Source organism: Topomyia yanbarensis, chromosome 2 (assembly GCF_030247195.1).
Source record: "Topomyia yanbarensis strain Yona2022 chromosome 2, ASM3024719v1, whole genome shotgun sequence".
Lineage (NCBI taxonomy): Eukaryota > Metazoa > Arthropoda > Insecta > Diptera > Culicidae > Topomyia > Topomyia yanbarensis.
The window spans coordinates 9,591,869-9,614,630 of NC_080671.1; the positions used below are offsets into that span (position 1 = coordinate 9,591,869).

At 38.0% G+C, this 22,762-nt stretch overlaps 3 protein-coding genes across 5 annotated transcripts in view; 2 read left to right on the top strand and 1 right to left on the bottom strand.

Annotated features, from left to right (window-relative positions):
• Positions 1-166: 166 nt before the first annotated feature.
• Positions 167-3,010, bottom strand: LOC131678683 (apoptosis-inducing factor 1, mitochondrial). 2 transcript variants are annotated; one of them, XM_058958928.1, is made up of 4 exons: positions 2,763-3,010; positions 2,649-2,695; positions 846-2,202; positions 167-789 (listed from the first exon to the last, which is right to left on the bottom strand). In XM_058958928.1, the coding sequence occupies exons 1-4, from the start codon at positions 2,848-2,850 to the stop codon at positions 314-316; spliced, it is 1,968 nt and encodes a 655-aa protein (XP_058814911.1). In that variant the 5' UTR covers positions 2,851-3,010; the 3' UTR covers positions 167-313. The 2 variants fall into 2 exon arrangements, with proteins under 2 accessions (XP_058814911.1, XP_058814912.1); XM_058958929.1 differs by lacking the exons at positions 2,649-2,695; positions 2,763-3,010 and adding exons at positions 2,282-2,329; positions 2,394-2,573 and having other exon boundaries at positions 846-2,224.
• Positions 3,011-10,233: 7,223 nt separating this feature from the next.
• Positions 10,234-14,142, top strand: LOC131682827 (uncharacterized). The gene is made up of 5 exons (XM_058964595.1): positions 10,234-10,508; positions 10,567-11,377; positions 11,428-13,253; positions 13,318-13,520; positions 13,851-14,142. Exons 1-5 carry the CDS (start codon positions 10,372-10,374, stop codon positions 13,955-13,957), a joined length of 3,084 nt encoding a protein of 1,027 aa, XP_058820578.1. The 5' UTR covers positions 10,234-10,371; the 3' UTR covers positions 13,958-14,142.
• A 2,507-nt stretch (positions 14,143-16,649) lies between these two features.
• LOC131685120 (protein kinase C and casein kinase substrate in neurons protein 1) overlaps positions 16,650-22,762 on the top strand; it is a 122,209-nt gene continuing 116,096 nt past the window's right edge. For both annotated transcript variants that reach the window (XM_058968580.1, XM_058968581.1), the window contains exon 1: positions 16,650-17,712. The gene's annotated coding sequence lies outside the window, so the exon portion shown is untranslated. The remainder of the gene's footprint in view (positions 17,713-22,762) is intronic.

Here is a 22,762-nt window from a genome sequence, read left to right on the forward strand (position 1 = left end):
AAAACATGTTTTCCACTTACAGGGGGAAAAGTAGCTAAAGTAAACAATTACTGGAGTTGGGTTCGATCGAACCACATTCGTTCGAAAAATCATTCCGTAGTAATGCAGAATAACACTGCTTTTATTTTGATACTAGAATAAAACACAAACGAATAATACTGTTTTAAACACTAGAATTTACTGAATTGTTTGTTGTCTGACTTATAAGCATGATCAAAATAATACAAGTACAAAAGAAATGCCGCCTACCATCAATACAGACACGGTTAAATTTTGTTTTACTGGATTATTTTTTTTACCAAGCACTGCAATTTTATTTCGATTCCTCTGAATCGGTTTCCTCTGGGCGTTCGTGTAAATTAAAAAGTTTTGCAACCTCGTTCAAGTCATCATAGTGCGTATGTTGGGCGATAATTTTACGGGCGGTTCCTATTCTGTTGAAAATGTTCCACAGCATGATTCCGACGACTTTCTCGTCTCTTAAATAAAAGATCACACCCTTGTTGAAATCATCTGTTTCGTCCTGTTGTTTAACCGGGGATTTTTCTTTCGCCCTAACAATTCCGGTGTTATTTAGAACGTTGCCGTTGCCACTGTTGGTTGCCGAAGCCGGAATGACTGCTGTATTTACTGCCTGCAATTTCTCGCTTGTATCCGGAATGATTTCCGTCTTGGTCTTTGCGAAAACGGCTACTGTCGGAAGAGCCGAATCAACTAAACCAATCGCTTCATAGCCGATTCTTGGACCTAAGTCTGACCAGAACATGCTCTGATGGTTGTATGGTTTGTCTGTAACAGAAAATGTTATTAGTTACTGAAATTACTCCACACATGTCCTTACTTACTTTTTCCAGCCATATTTTCACCTGCCAAACGACCGGACACGACCGCATGATCATGATGTTCCACTCGTCGACGACCCAACTTTGGATCATAGAAACAAGCAGCATCACCTGCTACGTACAGATGCGACCGTGCTCTAAGTTCAGCATCTACCAAGAAACCTCCTAGGTTGGAGTCCACTTCCAACTGAGATGTCTTTGCCAGATCTGTATTTGGTTCCGAACCTACAGCAATGATAGCGTGATCCACCACCAATACACTGTCATCGGTTAACGTTAGTCGGAGTTTTTTCTCATGCACTTCCGCTGCTTTAATTTGTGTCTTTGGCCAAACTTTAACACCTTCCTCTCGAACACGGTCCGTCGTCCAGTGACTTAAATACTCAGGCAATATTTTGCCCATATTGCCTTCCTCGTGAAACAGTTGATAAACCTCTAATCTCTTCTGGCGAATTTCACTGAATTTTGCTAGCGCACAGGCTAGTTCACTTCCAAGAAAACCACCTCCGATTATTGCCACTTTGCCACCAGATTTCAGCTTCTTACCAAGTTCCTCAAAATCGGTCACATTCTTAAATAACGTTGTGTACTGTTTCACCGCCAGCGGTGCTGCTTCGAAAACAGGTAAATTTTTTGGTTTTGCTCCAGTCGCAAGTAAACATTCTCCGTAACCAATTTCGGTTCCATCGGTCAGAATTGCCTTCCTGTTGACGACATCGATCTTGTGTACCTCGTAACCTCTGGCGATAGCTACTCCTCCATTCGGTGAATCCATTAGTTTAGTCGGGTCGATGTAGAAATCCTCCGGCTCGTAATAAATGCTTCGTTCAACGCCGTTCCATTGTTGAAATTTGAGCGGTTCGGTTTGGGCTTTTTCTTCAGGATTGAACCAAAGTTCCTTTGAAAGCGGGGGTCTCATATAAGGCATTTCCGTTTCATTGGTAATAACTAGAACTTTCGCTTTCGCATCGTGACCTTTTATTGCGCGAAACGCAGCAAAACTTGCCGTTCCCCCGCCGATAAGCAGATATGGCACCTGCTTGGGAAGATCCTTCGAGGAGGGAGGAAATTGTGTCCTTGTCTTTAGTGGATGAGTTGAAGCTGGCGACGCTTGTTCCAATGTAGGGTCGCTGTCAAATAAACCTAATTTGTAGGCAAGACCCAAACCACCCGCGGTTAGAGCGATGGCTCCAATAATGTAAGGAACCTTAGATTTCTCTGGAGGATTGGGCGGTGGAGAGTCTGGAGGTGGTGTGGTCTTAGAAGGAGGACAAACTGGATGCGTTCTCGATGGAGAGGGAATTGATGCTGAACGTGAAGGGGGACAAGCTGGTGGAGACGATTTCGCTGAGTCATATTCCTGTAATTGAATAAAAAAAACTCTTTAAACAATATTGAACAAAACAAGAAATATTTCAATAAATGTATGAAAAGGAAACCTTTGACGCTGGTTCGAGGGTATTGCAGACAGGCGTAACGGGAGTTTCCTGCGGCAATAAAAAGTGATTGGTTTTATATTGTAATATTAAATCCTATCGCATTTTAAGGAACCTTCCGACTGAGAGCGCTTCGTTTCGGTCTTGATCTAGCTGGCATGCGCACATCACCTTCACAATTGGGACCAGTTTTACCAGAATATTGAATACCTACGCCAATCATTGGAGTTTTCATAGGATCGATACAACCAGGCCGCATCGTATTTCCTTCCGAACTGCAGTTAGGATAAGGTGGGCTGTAGCAACTAGCGCCACTTGCTTCCAGCAGTTTGCGTCGTCTTTCGGTAACCTCTTCAGAAATATCACTTACCTTCCTAGAGAGCCAGCGGCGATTGTAGGTCATAGATCCGGACACACCTGCATCGTACAGAAATCGATATTACATCATGTTTATAGTCACGTCGAATAACCTATAAAACACTACCAGAGAAATTCACTCTTGTTCGAATCGCTGCTACCCTGGGTTGTGCAATACGGAGGTTTGCTACAGTTAGACGAGAAGCAGAAAGCATTTTTCTTTTCGTTTGTTTTATAAATCACAGCAATTTTAACTCTTATAAAACGTTCCGGAAATTCTGTTCGACAGTTCAGTAGACTTCACTGCACCCTATCAATCATTTTTTCGGTAACTTTGTTTTGTTCTGATCTCAGCACTCTTTATCAGAATTTGCAGAGTTGCCGTTTATTAAAATTAATGAACGTTGTACAAATCACGCCTCTTTTTGAAAAGAGACTATAAACAAAATAGCTGGATCGAGTATAAAGGCCCGGGTAGAATTTTACAGTATCATTTACCCTACAAACAATCATAAAACAATAAGTATTATAGTTATTCCTGTTTCGACATTGTTTGACGCAGAATTCTCGCAGGAGATTTACAATAAAATTTCAATGCAACAATCAATTTTATTGTTCAGCAAAAAACTGATACAGTAAATTCACATTAAATTTTACTGTTCACGAGAAAAAATGTATGGACTAAAATCGATTTTTTTAGTGTTAAGATACATAACCACCCTCCTTTTTTACAGTAAAAGTCGATTTTAAATTGAAATTTACTATAAAAACGTTAAAGTTTATTGTTTTTGTATTGTAGCATAACAATAGGATTTACTTTAAATTATTGTAAAATTAATGTACTGTCACAGTGCCCAGTGAGCAAATTTTCTGGCAGAGACCGCTCTGCTAGATTTCTGTAAGCCTTGGTTTGGCAGCCCTGTCTGATTTCTGCGCGTATCCTGTCGGGTTAGTTGAGCTAGAGCGAACTCGGTTTCGCTCGCGTTTTCTGGCAAATTTTGATAGGAACCGAGCAAAACCCTAGAATAACTCGGACATAAACTGTGCAAAGATTCTGACAATTCCTACCTGGTAGAATTTAGCACGAATCGAGCAAAACATCTGACAAAGATGTGGCAGGAAGCGTGCAGAGATCTTGGCCGTACATTTCTGACTGGATTCTGGATAAAAGTGAGCAGCATCGGTTGGTTTAACCGCTTCTCTCAGAAACGGTTGTTGCATTTGAGCGAATTCGTTGACAGAATTCTCGCACAAATCGCGCAAAATGCTCGCAGAAACTCTGCCACCATCAATTTCGCTTTGCTCTACTTTTGCTAACTTTCTGCTTGCCACGCTGACCGGGATTCAGAAATCCGAACCGGTTCCGGAATGAGTTTAACTGCCCTCTAAGAACGGTTGGTTTCAAAATCGTCCAATGAAGGACGTTCGTTGGACCAATTTGGACAACGTCCAAATAACCGTTCAACGAACGTCCATCGTTGGACCCGTGTTGAACGATTTTGAAACAATTTTTTGGACGTCTCAGTGGGTGGGCAAGTGTGCCCTTTGCTCTACAATGATAAAATAAAGTACCCATTAATGCGTAGAATTTTCAATCAAAGTGGAATAACCCATTCAATGGGTAAAGAGTTTGACCTTGTACGTCAACCTGAGTATGTTTTACCCATTATTTTTCACGGAGCTGTTACAACAAAATGCGTAAAAATACCCATTCATCAAAATTGCACCAGAATGCAAAAAAACCGTCAATAGAATTATTTCTGAATTAAAAAAACATAAAATAACTTTCATTTCACATTTTTGTCTCCTTATAAAAATATAAGAATCTAGATAGAGATCCTATTCTAAGGGCCGATTCCTTCACCCTCGCTTAACTTTTAAACCAGCAGTACGTTTAAACCTGGCTTAAGCGCTAGATATCCAATATCGCCAACTGGATATATTTTTGATGGCTGGATCTTTTGGCTGCTCTAAAAATGTCGAACTGGAGAATATTTACAATATCCTCTGTAGTCTAAACAGCCGTTGTTTTCGGAGCATTGCCGAAATGCTTCGTTTCCGCCAAGGACTCCGATAATTTGCAGGTACCGCTACGATCCTTAGTTTGCAGGTTAACTCGCTTGAAATAATTCTTAAGGATTTTTCACCCATTATTAAGGTCAATATACCCATTGACGTTACCTCATCGAGTAGTTGTAAAATGGATAAATAGTACTCACAACAAAATACCCATTTTTTGACAGCTCGAATAACTTCCGAAAATGGGCAATTTGAATACATAAAATGGGTAAAGTTTTTTTTACCGTGTAGATATAGTTCCGCACGCGCTCGCGACTCATATGACGATGAGCGGAACGCGCTGTTCAGCTTATTTTAATTTCGCTTGGTCTTCAGCGCAACCTAGATGTCGGAATGCAGCGTCTCAGTATAGAAGACGCTACACCACGCAGAAGACATCTCTTACTGCTTCTTGAAACACCAGTTATTCGGCACCATAACATTGGTCATCTTCGTCGTCTTCTCACAGGCATAATCGACGTAATTATTTAAGTTTACCCGATTGTCGATCGTTACTCCCAGCTATTTCAACACGTGTTTTAATGCCTCCTACGGTTATCTGAGACCGCTAAAACGCTTTGGAGTTGCTAAAAACACCATTACCATTTTGTGGTGGGTCAGCTGTAACCCAACAATCTTTAAAAATGCCGAACTGGAGCATTTTTGCAATATCATCTGTAGTCTAACCAGTCGTTGTTTTCGGAGCATTGCCGAAATGCTCCGTTTCCGCCAAGGACTCCGATGCAGGCCGATAATTTGCAGGTACCGCTACGATCCTTAGTTTGCAGGTTAACTCACTTGAAATAATTCTTAAGGCTTTTTCACCCATTATTGAGGTCAACATACCACCCCGGGGGCACGGTGATAGTTTCCTGAAACCTCCGTTTGTTGTTGTGGTGGTGTTGTTGTCAACAAATTATTAAGCTACATTCATACTGTTCATACGTATGGCGTACATGCATACTGTTATAAATATTTATTAAAAGGTTCACAATGTTATTCGTATAAATGGAATTTGTTTCGAAACAAAGACTGAGCAAAAAAATTAGGTGAAATAAGAAACGAATGGAAATATCGATTGGAGAAGCAGTATATGATAAACCTACACTAGAGTTGCAGTGTGATAGGAATTTTCAGGGGTATAGAGTAGGCTTTCCAATCTGTAACTGTATTAAGCCCTTTCACTCTCGCTTAACTTTGAAACCAGCTCACCAGTACGTTCAAAACTGGCTCAACTGCTACGCGAGAGTGAAGAAACTTGCCCTTAGTGTGTTTAACGATTTGTTTTGATCCACCAACTGTAATTTTCTGATAGGTGTATGAAAACAACTGACCCTAATCAGCCGAATTATTTTTGTAATTGAACCTGAAGGAGTATTTTATGTCTCCGGCTTTAGTTTTACAGGGGCACAGAGCATTTTAACAACATTACAAGTAGGATATGGGACTCAATTCCTATGTTTGAATTGACCATTTGACAATAAAAGTTAGAGAGAAACGAACACTAAGTAGTGTGTGTGTGAAAATATTGCATGAAACTCTGCATCGGATATCTAACTATCTGATGTGAATTAATGGTTCGAGATGTTATCGTAACTCCATCAAGGATGATTGCTTGAACGAACTTCATGGCAAAAATGCGGGAAGTCCACTACAAATATTATCTAACATTTGAAAAACTTTTACGCATAAGCAATCTAACCTAGCATCTTCAAGACAAGTAAATATTAGGAAACTGAGTATATGCGGATGTGCTCAAGGTGTTTTAATTACGTCCATGCGATTTTGTCGAAGATAGCTCGTAGAGGAAATGTAATGATTGTGCAACTAGTCACTAGGGTGGGACAAAAATTAAATTCCAGCTCCGAGCAACTTTTTAGGTACCATATGAGTTCTAGAACAAGTGTGCAAAAATTGTGCTCGACTCCTGAAACTATATTTTTGTACCCACTGTTTAAAGTTTACATGGGATTTTGCATGGGAAAATTTACTTTCACAAAATAATTCCTTCAGGAGTCGCCCATTACTTCTTAAAAATAAATAGTTATGTGGCTTTTATAGGAAATTTAACAAAGAAACAAAAGTCTCGAAAACCACGAAACGATCTGACGCTTGAGAAAAAAGTTGTTAAGCAGAAACCGATTGATGCTCTGACGATTGATAAAATATATTTATTTTTTCTAGCACCACTGCTATTGGTTGTCCAATTCTACGCAATTTTGTTTTAATCTTCTCTTAATGTGTCTAAATCATTTATCTCAAAGAGAATAGGGAAAGAGACGAATAGTGTGAAGCCAAAAATACCTTATTGAGCAGACCAATCGTGCAATGTAAATAAACATTACTCATGTCTGAGTTGGAGGAGATAAGTATTGTACATCTATTAAAAAAGAAATTTCAATTTTCGTCAGAATTTGGTTCAATCGTGATTGTGAGGTGTATTCTACAGTATATGCATGAGTAAAAACAAGCTATAGAATTATTTCATCTCTTTGTTTCGAAATGCGCATCGTTTGATAAACAAATCCAACGATCGACATACGGTTTGTTTTCAAAATATAATAGAAGTCATTTAAAGTGCTGCCTGTGGAAGCGGTTGCCAAAATTCTAGTGTTGAAATCATCATAAAGGGAGTGTTGCCGTTTTGACTAATTTTCACTCTTCGTCTCTTTCCCTATTCTCTTTGATTTATCTACACTCAAAAAAAATTAAACGTTATGCCTATTGATTTTACACATAGATTTTTGCAATTAACGGAGGCATATAGACACTATTTGCTGGCACATAAACCTAATGTGTGTATTTACAAGAAACATTAATCTTGCATTCACATTTCATAACTATTAGGCACATAAAACCCCATTCTATAACATTATGCACATATAACTTATGTGTGTGCATACATAGTTTATACAGTTGACACATAGAAGGTATGTGTGCGCGTGATAACAATAGCATTTCTTCTTCATATGAATTTTAAGCGGTTTGAAGCAAATAGAATTAACGTTTGGATTTTTCTCAGTGTATGCTATTTGGCCAAGGTCATTTCGTAAGAGTTTTGAGGGATAAATTGTGGCTTCTTTTGTACATAATAAGAGAAAGTTGAAAATTTTGTAGATAATTCGACAGTCAGAAGCAGTGATGCTATGAAAAGAAAAAATTTCATCAATCTTCAGGGCATCAAATGATTTTTACTTAATAACTTTTTCCACAGACATCAGATCGCTTCGCAGTCTTCTAGACTTTGTTTCCTTGACAAATTTTCTATAAAAATCAAACATCTGTTTGCTTTTAGAAGGTAACGATCGGCTCTTGGAAGAATTAATTTGCAAAATACAATTTCCCCATACGAAATCCCATGTAAACTTTAAACCGTGGGCGCAAAAATATAGTTTCACCGATCGAGCTAAATTTGCAGAGTTGTTCTGGGAGCTAAATGGAACCCAAAAAGTTACTCGGAGCAAAATTTTATTTTATTTTTTAATATAACCATGTCCCACTCTACTAGTCACACATGATGGTGTGATCGAAAATAGTTAAAATACTAAAACCAGAAAAGTGACATTTTTGAAAAAAATTAAATTCCCAATAACAGAAATATTAAGAACGCTGTTATTTAGACTATATGAGCGGCCGAAAATAAAAGTCGCAAGGACAGAATATGCTTTCGTAAAACTCGTTTCAAATATATTAGAATAAAAAAATCGGAAATAAGCTTCAAGCGTAAAAATCCGACAGATATCCTTCAGCATAAGAATCGCTTAAAAAGTTCTCACCCATTAAACTCGGCAAGGATGGACCTCAAGTATAAAAACCGGTTAAAAATAAATAAATCGTATGCAGGAGCATTCGTATATCGTGATGTTCAAGATTGAAAGATGGCTAAAAAAACTACTTTGTAATAATCGGATATATTTTTTCCGGTTTTAATATTGAAGCCGACTCTTAAGAAGGAGAGTCCCAGTCTGTTTCTTATGCTTGAAATTTATATTCGGTTTTTATATTCTAACATATTTGAAACGGGTTTTATAAAGCGAGAGTTTTTTAGATTAGAGTGTTTTTTAGAAAAATTTTGCCCCTGTTTGTGCAAAAATTGTATCGTTGGTTAAACCAGAGAAGAAATTTGCTTGCAGTGGTTGTTTTCAACAAGTTGTTAAGCTTCGTGGAAAACCAATAAAATTTAAACACTAAACTTATCAATAAAATAATTCACTATCTCTTCAAATGTCGTTGCTCTGCGATTTTGTTACCAACTGCAATCATTTTATACGTTTATTTGAAGTTAAACCATATTCAGTTAGCATAATGACGGATAAAATAATAAATTGTTTAGTAAATAGTTATTACGCACAAAGACGATGTCCTACACTAAAAAAAAAGTAAACGTTATGCCTATTGATTTTACACATAAATTTTTGCAATTAACGGAAGCATATAGACACTATTTGCTGACACATAAACCTAATGTGTGTATTTACAAGAAATATTAATCTTACATTCACATTTCATAACTATTAGGCACATAAAACCCCATTCTATAACAATATGCACATATAACTTATGTGTGTGCATACATAGTTTATACAGTTGACACATAGAATGTATGTGTGCGCGAGATAACAATAGCATTTCTTCTTCATATGAATTTTAAGCGGTTTGAAGCAAATAGAATTAACGTTTGGATTTTTTTCAGTGTACAAAACTAGATATGAACATAGCTTAAACGCATTTTCTGACAGTCAATTGAACCAAAGAACCAAAATTTTTGGCTTCAAGACAAATGTATGTAGATGACAGCCGTGTCACCGGGGTGCAATATACCCATTGACATTACTTCTTCGAGTAATTGTGAAATGGATAAAAAGTGCTCATTGTTAGAAACAAAAAATACTCACTTTTTTGATAGCTAGAATAACTTCCGAAAATGGGCAATTTGAATAAAAGTAAAGTTTTTTTTACCGTGTATATGAGGCTACACGCAGAATTTTATTTATGCAGCATAGTATCTGCCTCTCGTTTCTTCTGCTGTAAATTTTATGCATTGGACATATTCGGTCTATCCACTCATTGAATGCTTATTAGAAATTTTTGCATGAAATGAAAATGCATAAAATCACAGCAGACGAAAAGAGACGTGAACAGAAAGTATGCTAACTATGTATATTTTTGTTTCTTAGTGTATATCTGCCTAACGTCGGTCTATCTTTACAAAGTTCAGTTGGACATTTGGCAATTTTTTAGTAAAATTTGTGAATGGGCGAGATTTTTTACACATGTTACCGCCGTTACCCAGTAAAGTTCAACCGGAAATGAACTGGAATTCTGGCTGGTTCCAGTTCGCATTCCGGCTCCAGCGACACAACCGATTCTAACGAATCCTAACTATAGTTATCTATAGATCGGTTGTGTCACTGGAGCCGGAATACGAACTGGAACCAGCCAGAATTCCAGTTCATTTCCGGCTGAGCTTAACTGGGTAGATGTTCAATAGGCCTTTTCAATTTTGTATATTCTTTATCTTTTCATTTGCTCGTGCGGAATCAAAAAAGCGTAGTTCGTTTTGCCGCTGCTCCGGAACCGCGTGTAGAAGAATGATATTATTTTGGTATTTCGTCTGCTTAAAGAATATTTTATAGAAGTTTTTCAGAAGAAAAAAATACATTGTACTCAACATAAATATGAATATTATAAAGAAATGCGCTTTATGCCAACAACCGGCTGAACTGATGTGTAGTCGCTGCTTGGAAGTATATTGTTCTGTTGAGTGTCAAATTCGCGACTGGGCAGACCATAAGAAAGTGTGCATTAATATTCCGTAAGTAAACTGTTTTCATACAATTATTCTTTATAATAAAAATTCCGCCTTTATTTAGGAAATTGTATCCAAATAATAGTTACTTGGAAATTCTGGCCGGTGGCGTAGCGCTACCATTGAGGAGCTCCTCAGTCATCGAACAAGCAACATCGCGTATGCTAGCGATTGATGGAAGATCATTGAAACCGCTACGTAAGCCGAACATTCCTCTCGGAACAGTGGAAGCATCGATCAACCGCGAAGTGACATCAAAATTTAACAATACCAGCAATGATGAGTCACATTTTAAAAGCTCTGCACATAATATAACCGTTACGGCACCCTCAACAGACTGCGAGAAACGGTTCTCGGCAATGAAAATTGAAGTTTTTCAGGAAAAATCGAACGTTAATCATTCTAGTTCAATTCAAGACATATCAGTGTCGAAAGAAGAGCGTCCTGAGTCTCCTCAAAAGCCCCAAACGTTGGCAAAATTGAAATTAGAAGTAATAAAGAACCATCAAATGATGGCAAAGGCAGCCGGAAAGACGCAACTTGCTGCAGCTACTTCCAGCCAATCGAAGCTGGATTGTGCGGTCCCAGCTGTTGGGGCAAACTCGCCGAAATATTGGCTAGAACCGTTTCCGTTGGAGAAAAATGACGGTGAGCTATTCGAAGTCATCGTTCAGTGCATTGAAAGCACAACGCCAAAGCGGGCTTGGGTAATTCTTGCGTCCCACGAAGCGGTGTGCGATAAGCTTCTGCGGGACATTCAGAGTCAACTGAATCGGAAGGGCGAACCTATCACTTACGAGCAGATTGAGGTGAATGACATATTTGCCGCCCCTTTCGATGGCGACGTTTATTACAGAGTGGTGATTCTTGAAAAGGTACGGAACTGTTTTGTTTTGATATATTCACCATAGGTGGTTTGTTACAGGTTGATCCAGCGAAAAGCTTGGTTAAAGTTCGTCTTATTGATTATGGAGACACAATGACAGTGCCGACGTCGGAGCTACTGGCTCCTATCCTGTTGATGAAAAACCTGCGGGCCTTCGCATTCCAGATAGAGATTGCTAATTTGAACCGCTCGCTGGAGCTATGCGAGCGCATTCGAATCAAAGTAATTCGTTCTGAGAAGGAATGCAAATTTGTAGAGATGGAGCAGACTCCCATGTCGCACTGTTTGCTCGACATGCTGGGAATTGGAGAGGAGAAATGTGGTAGTGGTGGTATTGTTTCTGTACTGTCGTCACGTAAAGCACTGGTTATGCTGTCAGCTCCTGCAGTAAAGCCATTTATGAAGGTTCTATTCACCCAATTGGTGGAAGTAGCTCCGAATTTCCCAATCGCCAAAGAACCTGCAGTTTCTGATTTAGTTTGCATCAATTCCTCTGGCGCAGGCTGGTCAAGGGGTCTAATTGTAGATCAACACGAGAACAACCAGCTGGTGTATACCGTGGACAACGGTACCATTGATTTGGTGCTTAAGGATCAGGAAATTCGTATTCTGCCAGATGAGTACAAACATAAGCCTCGCTTAGTGGTTCTGATGGAAATCGTTAAAGTAATTATGAATGAGGTGGAATTCAAACGATTGTGTTATTTGCCAAGTTTTGCGTTTGGCTTTGAACGTGTTAGTTACGATCACAAGAATCGCTCTATGAAGGCGTTGATGAAAGACGCCGAAGGAAAGCGTTCTCTCGCGGAAGTTGAATTTACTGAGTTTGTATGCGATTTAAAGAAGGTTGGTATCAATTATTGGCCGCATATTCCTCAAGACAAATGTGTAGTGAAGATTACATCGGTGCTGAATGTTAGCTCCGTGATAATTTGTCCTCAAGATAAGATTAACATTTATACCGATCTACTGCAAACGATTCTACCGGGACTAAAGCCTCTTACATCGTCTCCTCTGGCGAATGATGTTATTATAGGAGTTGATGATATCATGATGCCGTACCGGGCGCGTGTAATGAAAAACGTGTCTTCGTCGGAGGTAGAATTGTTGGACCTCGATAACGGTTGCATCAAAAAAATTCCGTTCGGTAAACTCTACGCTGCTAATGGGTTTATCAGTAACCTTCCAGTTTTCACGATAAAAGTTCAAGTACGCGATGTTAATGAGGCAACCATTAGAGACAGAGATGTCGTGGTCAAGCAGCTTGATGTTTTCAAGACAGAAAAACGAAGCTTTCGATTAATGTTTGAGGGTGGATCATACATGTACGGCGTCAAGCTGATCGATGTGAACACCAACCGTTCGTTGGCTACCTTGTTGATGGAACATCATGATAAAACGCTTCGCGAAGCAGATGAAGAGCTAAAGAAGATACGCGATCAGGAAGAGGCTCGACAAAAAGCAGCTGAGGAGGCAGAGGCACAGAAAAATCGTGACCAGGAGGAGGCTCGTCAGAAATCAGCTGCAATGGCACAGGCGAAAATTGAGCTAGAACAAAAGGCAGCTCGGAATGCTGCGATTATGGCTGAACAGAAGTTGAAGGCTCAGGAAGAGAAAAACAGCAAACAGGAGGAAAATGCAAAGGCAGCTATCCCTACCAAGTTTACGATTAACGATTTGAAGTTGATTCCGTTGCCGGCCGGCAGAAATGATGTCAAACTTACTATTTTGGATGATGGTGATTTAAATCGGGGTATTATGACGGTATGCGAAATGAACGAAGCAAACATACAACGCTATTCAACCTTGACTGAGGAAGTCAACAAGCACGCCTCCAATATTGGAGGAGATGGATATTGCCCAGAGTAAAATGATTTCTTAACAAACGGACATTACATTTAAATTAATGCACAATTCTATTTTTTGCAGGGTCGATGAAATGTGCGTTGCAGTATTCGACGCCGATAAACTCTGGTATCGAGCAGTTTGTATCATGGTAGCACCAGATAAGAATAGTTTTGTGGTCCAGTTCATCGATTACGGCAACATTGCTTCGGTAAAGCGTGAATCGATCCGCAGTTTTCAGAAAGAACTCGATTTCCCGTGCGTTGCATTCACCTGTTCTGTTAAAGGTAATTTTTGAGTCGATGGAAGTATATTGACTATATACTGCTCAATTTTATGTATTAGAATCATGTTATTTACAATTTGATTATTATGTTCTTTGCTAAGTTTTCATGAGATGTTGAATCTAGTAAGAGTTGTGGTACGTTTTAAGGGTGGGCCGTGATTGATAAATTGTTACATATTGGGGGGTGGGGTGAGCTAGAACGTTAAGAAACATGTTTTAATTTACTTTTGATCATATTATTGGTGGCATAATTTATGAATGGTCCCAAAATTCTAAGCTCGCAAGATACTGAATAACCAATAATTAAGAGTTGGATTTCTTTCTTTTTCAGAATTCTCTGTCGTACTGCAAAAGCTAGGCAATCAGCAGTTACAGTTAGGATATGTGATTGCTAAAGAAATTCAAGCGGATGGAGAAAGTTTTGTGTTGACCTTTTAGATATTTACCCGAGTAGGAAAAACGTTACGATAAACATGTAGAACATGTTTCGTTATTCTTATTTTTTGACTGAGCATAGTTCCTTTGGAAAAAGGAATAATATTTCATTTTGTTTTGATATATTTTTGAGAATCACTGGACTTTTTTACTCTGGAAGAATGAAATAACAATGTCCATTCATGTTAGTTTTAAACTTTCAATGGCATCCGAAATTCCCGTTTAGTTATCGTTGTAGAATGCGTCGGTAATCGATAAAACACAGAACAGACATTCATTTTCAGCATTCAACTTGGGCAAAAATCCCCGACGTTTCCGAAGGTAGTTGGGATATTTCCACCAGGTGCGCTACTGTCGTCATGTTTTTTAGTGGCTAAAAAAATTTTGGTGCATACCATGCTTAGGTGTAGGGGGCATTTTGGAGGTGGTTGCAGTGTTCATCGCCAGGTGACGCATTGTCGACGGTAGTTTTCTCCACTTTGTGGTTGGTGTCTTCGCTTGGCGGATCAACTTACTTTAGGGCATGTTCAGAAGCGTTTTATTTTATATAGGAGTTTCAAAGTAGAACTGGAACTGAAACATTCACATCCCCAGCAGAGCGTTTTGTTTTATAGTTTCGAACAGTTTTGTTTTAAAATTTAAAACTGTTATACGACGTCGTTCTATTGTTGCTGATTTTAAAACACGTTTAGAACTCTGTTTTAAATACTTGCAAAGTTTTGAGCACAGACACTTAGACCCAATAGACTGGGGAAAAATAAATTTGAATGCAGTAACGCTGAAGGCATGGTGAGATATGAATTTCAAACTGAATAGAACACCCGCTAAAACTGCTGCTGGGGACAGAAAGTTCCAGTTTTAAAATTTTAAGTTTTATATTATAGAACTGTCAAAATTATAAATCTAAAACTAAAACACTCCTGAACATGCTCTTAGGGGGGAATTCACGGAAAAGAGATTATAACAATTAGAGAGAGCAAAGCGCTACTGTCTCCATGTATTCACGAACTGAAACATGGGGTTTTGCTCTAGCATATTGTATCCCATTACTTTGCCATGTGTGTACCCGGGGCAATATGTGTCATACTAATGGGTCTAGTTTATGTAAGAGCGAAATAATAACCCATCATTGTTAACAACGGTATGCGACCTCTAGTAGTTATAATCTCTTTTATTCACAGCGACATAACAAAAGAATTGCTATGAATAATTCCTGAAACTTTCCGAAGCGGATGAGAAACCGGCATCCAAAAGCGTGTGATCGAAAAGAAGTAATAAAAACTGTAGCACCCCCACCTGGAAGCGTAACTTCTAGCACTCGTGCAGCTTTAATGGAAGCCGAAATGAGAATTTTGGAGGAAGAGCAGCAAATGAAGGAACAGACAGCGAGGGCACAGAATGCATTGAGAAACCGGGAGATCGCAGAGAAACAGCGACAAATAGCCGAGAAAGAAGCGCTATTGGAAGAGGAACAAAGACTACGAGAGCTAGAACTAGCGGTTGACAAAATCTTTCAAGCGAAGCAGCAGTTGATTCGACAGGAGTCTTTGGATCAAAAACAAAAGCTCGTCCAGCGATAGGTTGTAGATGAAACTTGACATTGCAAGTTGTTAACGGATTGCAAAAGTACCAGATCATGCTGTGTGGGGTGCTGTCCCGGTTAACAATGAGACGAACGAGATATTTGCAGATACGTCATTTAGTAGGACAACGGTCAGTTTGTTGGCTGAATTTAATTTAGTTTTATTCAATTTAAAAGTCAGAAAGGAATAATTAAGGTGTACTCGTACACCCGTTATGAAAAACTGGCACAATACATATGAAAAACTGGCACATTTTTTCCAAATTAAAGATCCATATTCCTCAATATAAGATACACGGAAGATATTAGAAATGGTAACTAAAATTAGTATAGTTTTTCAATAGATGATAGTATGATTGGAAGAAATCAGAAGTAATATATCAATAGTTTGTTAATAGTTCAACATATTTGTAGAATGGTATTTATTTACACAGGAAGGTAGAGGATGCTTTCCTATTCCTAAAACAGTATGAATAAACAATAACTTCATGCATGCGGTTGACATTCTTATTAAAATATTAAGAATATAACATACGCACACAGAAAAAAAATGTTGGTAAAAATAAGAGTTTTTCACTCTTAGCAAAAAACAACCAACGCATACTCTTTGTTTAAAAATAAAACTTGTTTTGAGTACAATTCTTCATTTGCTTAAAAGGAAAAGTTTTACTTTGATTATTATTCTTGATTAATTTAAAAGTTTTACTTTCAACCTATTAGTTGGCGTTGGTTGTTGTTTGCTAAGAGCGGAACACTCTTACTTTTACCAATATTTTTTTTCTGTGTGCGTCTACAAGCAAGGCGGAAAAACGGAGGGGAATTAAAATAACCAAATTGTAATTATTACGTTCGTTACATACATCTTTCGAAGTAATCACACCTCTAGCGATTTCAAAATCTGTAACTGATGGGTCAAATTTGTATGATATACAAACGGACGGATTATAAAAACAATACTGTATATTAGTGTATATTCAACCAAATGTGACCCCTCGTTCAGTGTAGCCTATTTTTTCAGTGTTTGCGATGTTTTTGTTGCACCAAACGTCAGGACAAACTGTCATTGCTCGGATTTTTTTTGTTTCCAAGTCGTTAGTGTTTGTGCCAACACCCCGTTCATCATCAGTCAGCCAGTACCTGACTTCAGCCGCGGTCAGGCCAAGTTCCTCGAGTGACCGTTTTTCCCGTCAGTGATTAGCTGAGTTTTGACCACGCAAGGTGGTGGTGTTTATTTAGAGTTCTTTTTCATTTCTTGTGCTCTCCCTATAGCAGTAATACGGTGGAAGTGTGTGTTGGAATTTGAACCGTGTCAAAAGTGGGTACATTATTCCCGAAGAGTCGCAAAATATTTTATTTTGGATTTGGATCCTGTACTATATTTTTACAGGCAATTCGGCGATAAAAGTGAACAGGTTTGGAGTTAATTTTGATCGGTATTGCTGAGATGTTTTCTGTTGCATTCCAGTTGGAAAAACTTTGCGCAAATTTAATTAAGAAGTAGGACTCGTGATCAATAGCATGAAAATATTTCGAGCTGGAAGAAACCCTTCGCTCGAGTACAGTTTCATGTAGTGCATTTGGAGATTGTGTCCAATCGAAACGGGAGTGAAGGAATTTCGCTTGAACGGTTACATAAAGGAACGCACTTTTACTCTTTGAAGGCATTCCCCGGCACATCAGTTCTGCAGTGGCAAAAACCAACCCTGCAAGCAAGAAGCAGTAATTTCTGTCGTCGTGGTTGCGGAATTTTCCTGAATGTGTGCGCAAGCAAGAGCCTGATATTGTTGGGTCATCATCAACGAATAAAACTCGTCTTTGAAGCAAAGGGAGAACAAAAATAATTAAAACGTCATCCATTTTGACGTTTAGCCTGAAGGGAATCAACAGTACGGATTACTAATGCGGTTCGCGAAAAAATACTATTTGAATCGAAGTTTTTAGTGAGACAAGTGAGTGAGAGAAGCGCGAATTAAAAGTTTATAATTATTACGTTTTACGTCTCCGGAAAGTGTAATAGTTGGTGATTTTTTTGTGTTAAAACGAGCCTAACAGCAACCAAGAAGCGATAAAGGCAAATGTTTGCAATTTGAAATATTTCTTACAAAACAATTCTCTAGTAATCTTCTGAGTGAAAAGGATTATTTATAGTTGACGCACACATTTTGCGGAGAAAAAGGTAAGAATTTTGTTATTTTTCGCATCACGTTGTAACCTTGAACTTGGGCGCAACATTTTCACTTACCCTACATGTTGGGCTATTTACATGCAAGGGCTGGGTAAGCGATCCCCCTGGCACAAAACAAACAAAAAATCAGAAATTAAAGTCACGCCTCTTGTATCACAGTCTAGGTTTAGGTAGTAAAAAGAGGAATTGAAAGCGGTAAAAGCAGGAGATACTGACAAAAAAATTGGTTTGTTGTGTGTCTAACGGCGTTGAATTTTTGAAAAAAATATGTTGCTCTTTTGAAACAGCACAGCGTGGGTGCGCTTAGCACGCTTGTATAGGCACGTTATATAGCCTTGTTCAATTCACTGCACCAGTATTTTCATCTATTTTTAACTAAGCTCCCTCTCAATACGATTTGTGTTTACATCAGTTAGATAGTACTTTGTACTGCAAAAAAAGAATTATATAGCTGTGGCGATCAAAAGTAACACACCATTTACACCGAAGCGTTGATTTGATGATTTGATTGATCTAGTAGGCGAATTAAAACGGGGTGTTTGTCATTCAATATTTTGCTTGTAGCTTGTACCTATAAACAGACATTGTCATGTTTGTTGATTTATGACACTACACCAAATTTGATGTATTTGTATCAGATTATTTATTCAACTAATCATTAGGTTGAGTGAGTTTCTAGTTGATCTGCTGGACTTCCATCGTGATCACCACTAACCTCTTAAATGAAAAAGGGTTTCGGAGAAAAGACCATAACTGACGAATAATCAATATTTTTTGTAAACTAATATTCGTTTTCTTCACGGAAAAAATGTACTATTAAAAAACTTTATACGTAAACAGTTTTTGAGTCATCGTGTCCGCCAATTTGAAATATGCTGTTTCGGAGAACTATTGATCTGCGGGTGTGGCCACAAATACGCGTGGGGAACACAGGACTCTTGAAATCAAAAGGAGTTCAGCATGGCCATCGATATAGCGTAAGACTGTTCAAGAGGTTCAATACTAACAATTAAGCAAAATCGATTTTTTTTACCTACTACACGTGATACCAGACGCATCTCTTAAGCAAACTTATGAATGCTGTGCTTATTTTCAAGTGAACTGCTTAACAAAACTCAGCATAGATTGTATGATTCCTTAATAAGTTCATTTTATCTTCATGTACCTGTAGTTCTTGTTTCATAGTATATTAAAATTAATCTATTTTGAAGTAAAATACTTCAAACGTTTTAAAATTTTCAACTGCTTTCAAATACGAATAGATGTCTTTAAACTGAGCAAAATAAATAGCTTTTTGTGCTATAAATTTTCTTTATTCAATTTCTTGAAATGTACAACTTCTACAAATAACAGACATATTGGATTGTTTAAAAGTAGTAACTATCTGCGTCATGATTAATCCGTACTATTTGACCGGCGATTGAGCAAATTATTGCATAGTTAGTACCGCCCCATGGATGACTATGAATGGTCGTTTAGAAAATTGCCTATTTGCAATATACTAAGCCCATGTTTTTTTTCGTGCCGTGCAGAGGTTGGCTGTAAAAAACCTACCGGATCCGATCGGTACACAGCGGAAACTCTTCATACAAAGTTGTGACAAAACTGTAAAAAATGTCTACAAACTAGGCTTGTGACTAATATTGTGACACTGAATCCTTTCAGCTGTCAGTTTTGATATCCATATTTCCTTTTCCGATTATTTTTATGTTTACCCATTTGAAAGCGGTTGTCGTTCAAGTGTTAATATACACGTCAATAATAGTATCTAAACAAACGTAATAGCAGAAATGGTTTCCAAAATTATTTTTTCATTAGTGCAAAGTTGTTTAGGTTAGTATTATGTAAGAAGATTTATGGGCTTAAGGGTGTCTCCATAAGAGTATTTTCAAAAACTTACATATTTCTTTAGCGCAAAGCTACACTATATTCTGAGTAAGGGTAATAATAAGGCATCGGAATAGAAACTAGTGATATAACATTCAAGTTTTCAATTTCTTTTTCTTAATGTAGAATGAATGTAAATAAGCTCTGCATGAAAAGCTATAGTTTAACGCACTCATTCTTCTTTCCAATGAATTCAGAACTGCTCCAATCGGCCGTTTATTTCCATTTGAAGATCGGTGGTAATACAAATTCGTGTTAATTGAATTGAACAGAAATCCTCAACATCACTTGCTACGACGACATGTGAAAATTGATTTTTGTCCCGATGATTGTTCAATTTGATGATAATTTTATTCAAACTTAGAGAAAAAAAACTAAATATTCGCAATAAAATACAGAGCATTGACTTTGAAGGTTTTGACACACGTCGTCCCACTGTGAGGGTACAAGTATACCAGCTCGACATTACTTTCGCTGACAGTCGGCCCTTCACGAGGCCATTTTGAGTGTCACAAATTAGGTATGACGAATTTGAATACGATCTCTTACCGAAATAACTTCACAATTAAATCTTGGCAGAAATCTGTGCCCATCTGTTCTTTTCCACATTTCTCGATAATATATGGCGTATCTATAGACAATAGATTTGGACGAGGTAAATACCGCTGGTCGTATAGCAGCTTGAAATAACATCTGTTGTCTCTCGAACCATCAATCATATCGGATCTCTTCCGGGCCACCAATACGGCAAATAGAGAGTTTTATCACGATGTTCTACCGTTTTCGTTTTGCAATTTAAATTCGCCAAAAATGCGCGGTAATTTTTTTTGAAGTAGAATACTTTTATTGATTTAATACAGTGGTTCTGTTAATTTTCCAACGAAAAACAATATAAATATCTATGCGCTTAAAATACATCACAAATATAAACACTCGAGACTTTTGCGGTAATACAAACCCGGTTCCAAATGCGATCATTTACGCCCAAGATCTCGGAATCATATGAAAGCTCTGAAGATTTTGATGAAGCCAACGTGGTAACGCTTATGAAACATAGTCATTCGGGAGCTCCCACTCTAAAATACGGAGCTATACACTAGACCAGCGAATCTCAAGCTGGGGCCCGCGGACCCCTAGGGTGCCGTGAAGTCGTTGCTGGGGGTCCGCGAAGAAAAATATGATTGCCGAGTGCAGATTGAAATTTCAAGTTTTGTTTGCTAACAAACTGAAAATAACATATTGATAGCATACAAAATCGATGTTTATCCGAGGCAGTCCGCAGCAACCCAGGGTGATTACTAAAGGGGCCATTAGTACGAAAAAGGTTAGGAGCCGCTGCACTAGAAAACAAGTTTCAGAGCGATATAGTTATAGACTCCAGTGAGATAGGGGAGTTCACTTTCTTCCTTCATCTGAAGCGTACATTCATAATTAAACATCAGAATGACGGCCCATTCGTTCATTCTAAAGCTCACGTGAATATGCAAACGTCTACGCGGTTTTATAAACGAATTCAAACAGGCGACGCTAGTATCAGGGGACGGGCATAGCGTAGTTGGTAAATCAATTGCCTTGTACGCAGCTCACCTGGGTTCGGTTCACAACCCCGCACGGGAGCACGTCGTTTGGCATAAGTTCGTTTGGCATAAGTTCATTTGGCATAAGTTAATTTGGCATAATGTTCATTTGGCATAACCGTAGGTGACACATACGGTCGTTTGGCATAAGGTTCATTTGGCATAATGGTCATTTGGCATAATGGTCATTTGGCATAATGGTCGTTTGGCATAATTTGAAATATACATTGAAATCTCTGTTATATTAGGCGTTGACGATGCCTAATGTGGCTACGCCACATCGCTTTAAACGTGGTGCTGTCCGACATCGCTCCGCTCCGTCGCACAGTGGGACGGAATCAAAAAAAGCCGGACATTGATATTTGCGACGAAACTATTGGTTATGGCACTTTGATGTCTTCGGAAAGGTTTCTTCATTTTTTAAGTAGTTTAATATAATGTTGGAAAATTTTTATTTAAGGGGGTATAAACGGAGATAAAAAAATAACTTTGCAAGTTGTTGTTAAAATTGATAGTCATGTATGGAAAGTTTGTAGACGAAATGATTTCATGAAACTTTGTTGAAGTAGCGAAATGGCTATCTGATAAGCGAGAAAAGTTATTGGGAGAAATTGAAGTATATGTCGGAATACCCCCTTAAAAAGTGTTTTTTCATTGTAAGTTTTTTATTTGATTTTTTACAGTTTCTCGATGTTCTAGAAAGTTGTAGATGCTTTCAAAACACACCTTTTTGCGGAATAGACCAACTCGCTATCTCTTCGTTTTTAGGGTGCACATCTGTTTTTTTTTGGTTTTTTGGGCTAACTTTAAGGGGCTATGGTTTGTAGAGTAGCAGGTAGTAGCAGCTAAATTTAGTTTTTTGATGTTCAGCAAAAAATACCCAATTGATACATATATAAATCATAGCGGGATCTAATAGGATCCTTGGAAAAATGTGGCGTAAAATAGACTAGCGTTTCAATATATTATTTGTATTATGAAGCATGAAAAATAAACTATTATGCGAAATTAATAAACATTTGAAATATTATAGTTCATTCCATATATTCCGACAATTATTGTTAATTTTTTTGTTATTAACATGCTCATAAGTCATCAGTGTCCTGCCAATTATCTTCTTCGTCATTGGATGAACAAGGTAATAATATAACCGAGTATTCTAAGCAACGAAATTCCTTGTTCATCCAATGACGAAGAAGATAATTGGCAGGACACTGATGACTTATGAGCATGTTAATAACAAAAAAATTAACTTTAATTGTCGGAATATATGGAATGAACTATAATATTTCAAATGTTTATTAACCGTTGTGTGTCCGACGCGGTACCCGGGTACCTTTTTAAGTTTCAATTAATGAAATTCCTATGTTTTATCCATAACTGTGAAATTGAAACTTTGTGACATCTTAGAACTTCACTAAGTTAAGCTTTTGGGTTAATAATATTGTTGATATAGTAAGGGTGGGAGTGAGGAGGGGCTCCTGATTTTTTTTACTACGTAACAGGCCGACGTGGGTACCCGGGTACCCACAAAACTAAAATGCCCATAACTAAGGTAATATCCAACCGATTTCGAT

Bases quoted from the DNA above. Each gene is read 5' to 3' on its own strand.
- LOC131678683 (XM_058958928.1), bottom strand. From the start codon at position 2,850: ATGCTTTCTGCTTCTCGTCTAACTGTAGCAAACCTCCGTATTGCACAA. The intron at 2,203-2,648 runs GTAAGTGATATT...ATTCAATTACAG, and splicing joins GCCGCTGGCTCTCTAGGAAG to GAATATGACTCAGCGAAATC. The intron at 790-845 runs GTAAGTAAGGAC...TTTCTGTTACAG, and splicing joins TGAAAATATGGCTGGAAAAA to ACAAACCATACAACCATCAG.
- LOC131682827 (XM_058964595.1), top strand. From the start codon at position 10,372: ATGAATATTATAAAGAAATGCGCTTTATGCCAACAACCGGCTGAACTG. The intron at 10,509-10,566 runs GTAAGTAAACTG...GCCTTTATTTAG, and splicing joins AAAGTGTGCATTAATATTCC to GAAATTGTATCCAAATAATA. The intron at 11,378-11,427 runs GTACGGAACTGT...GGTTTGTTACAG, and splicing joins GAGTGGTGATTCTTGAAAAG to GTTGATCCAGCGAAAAGCTT.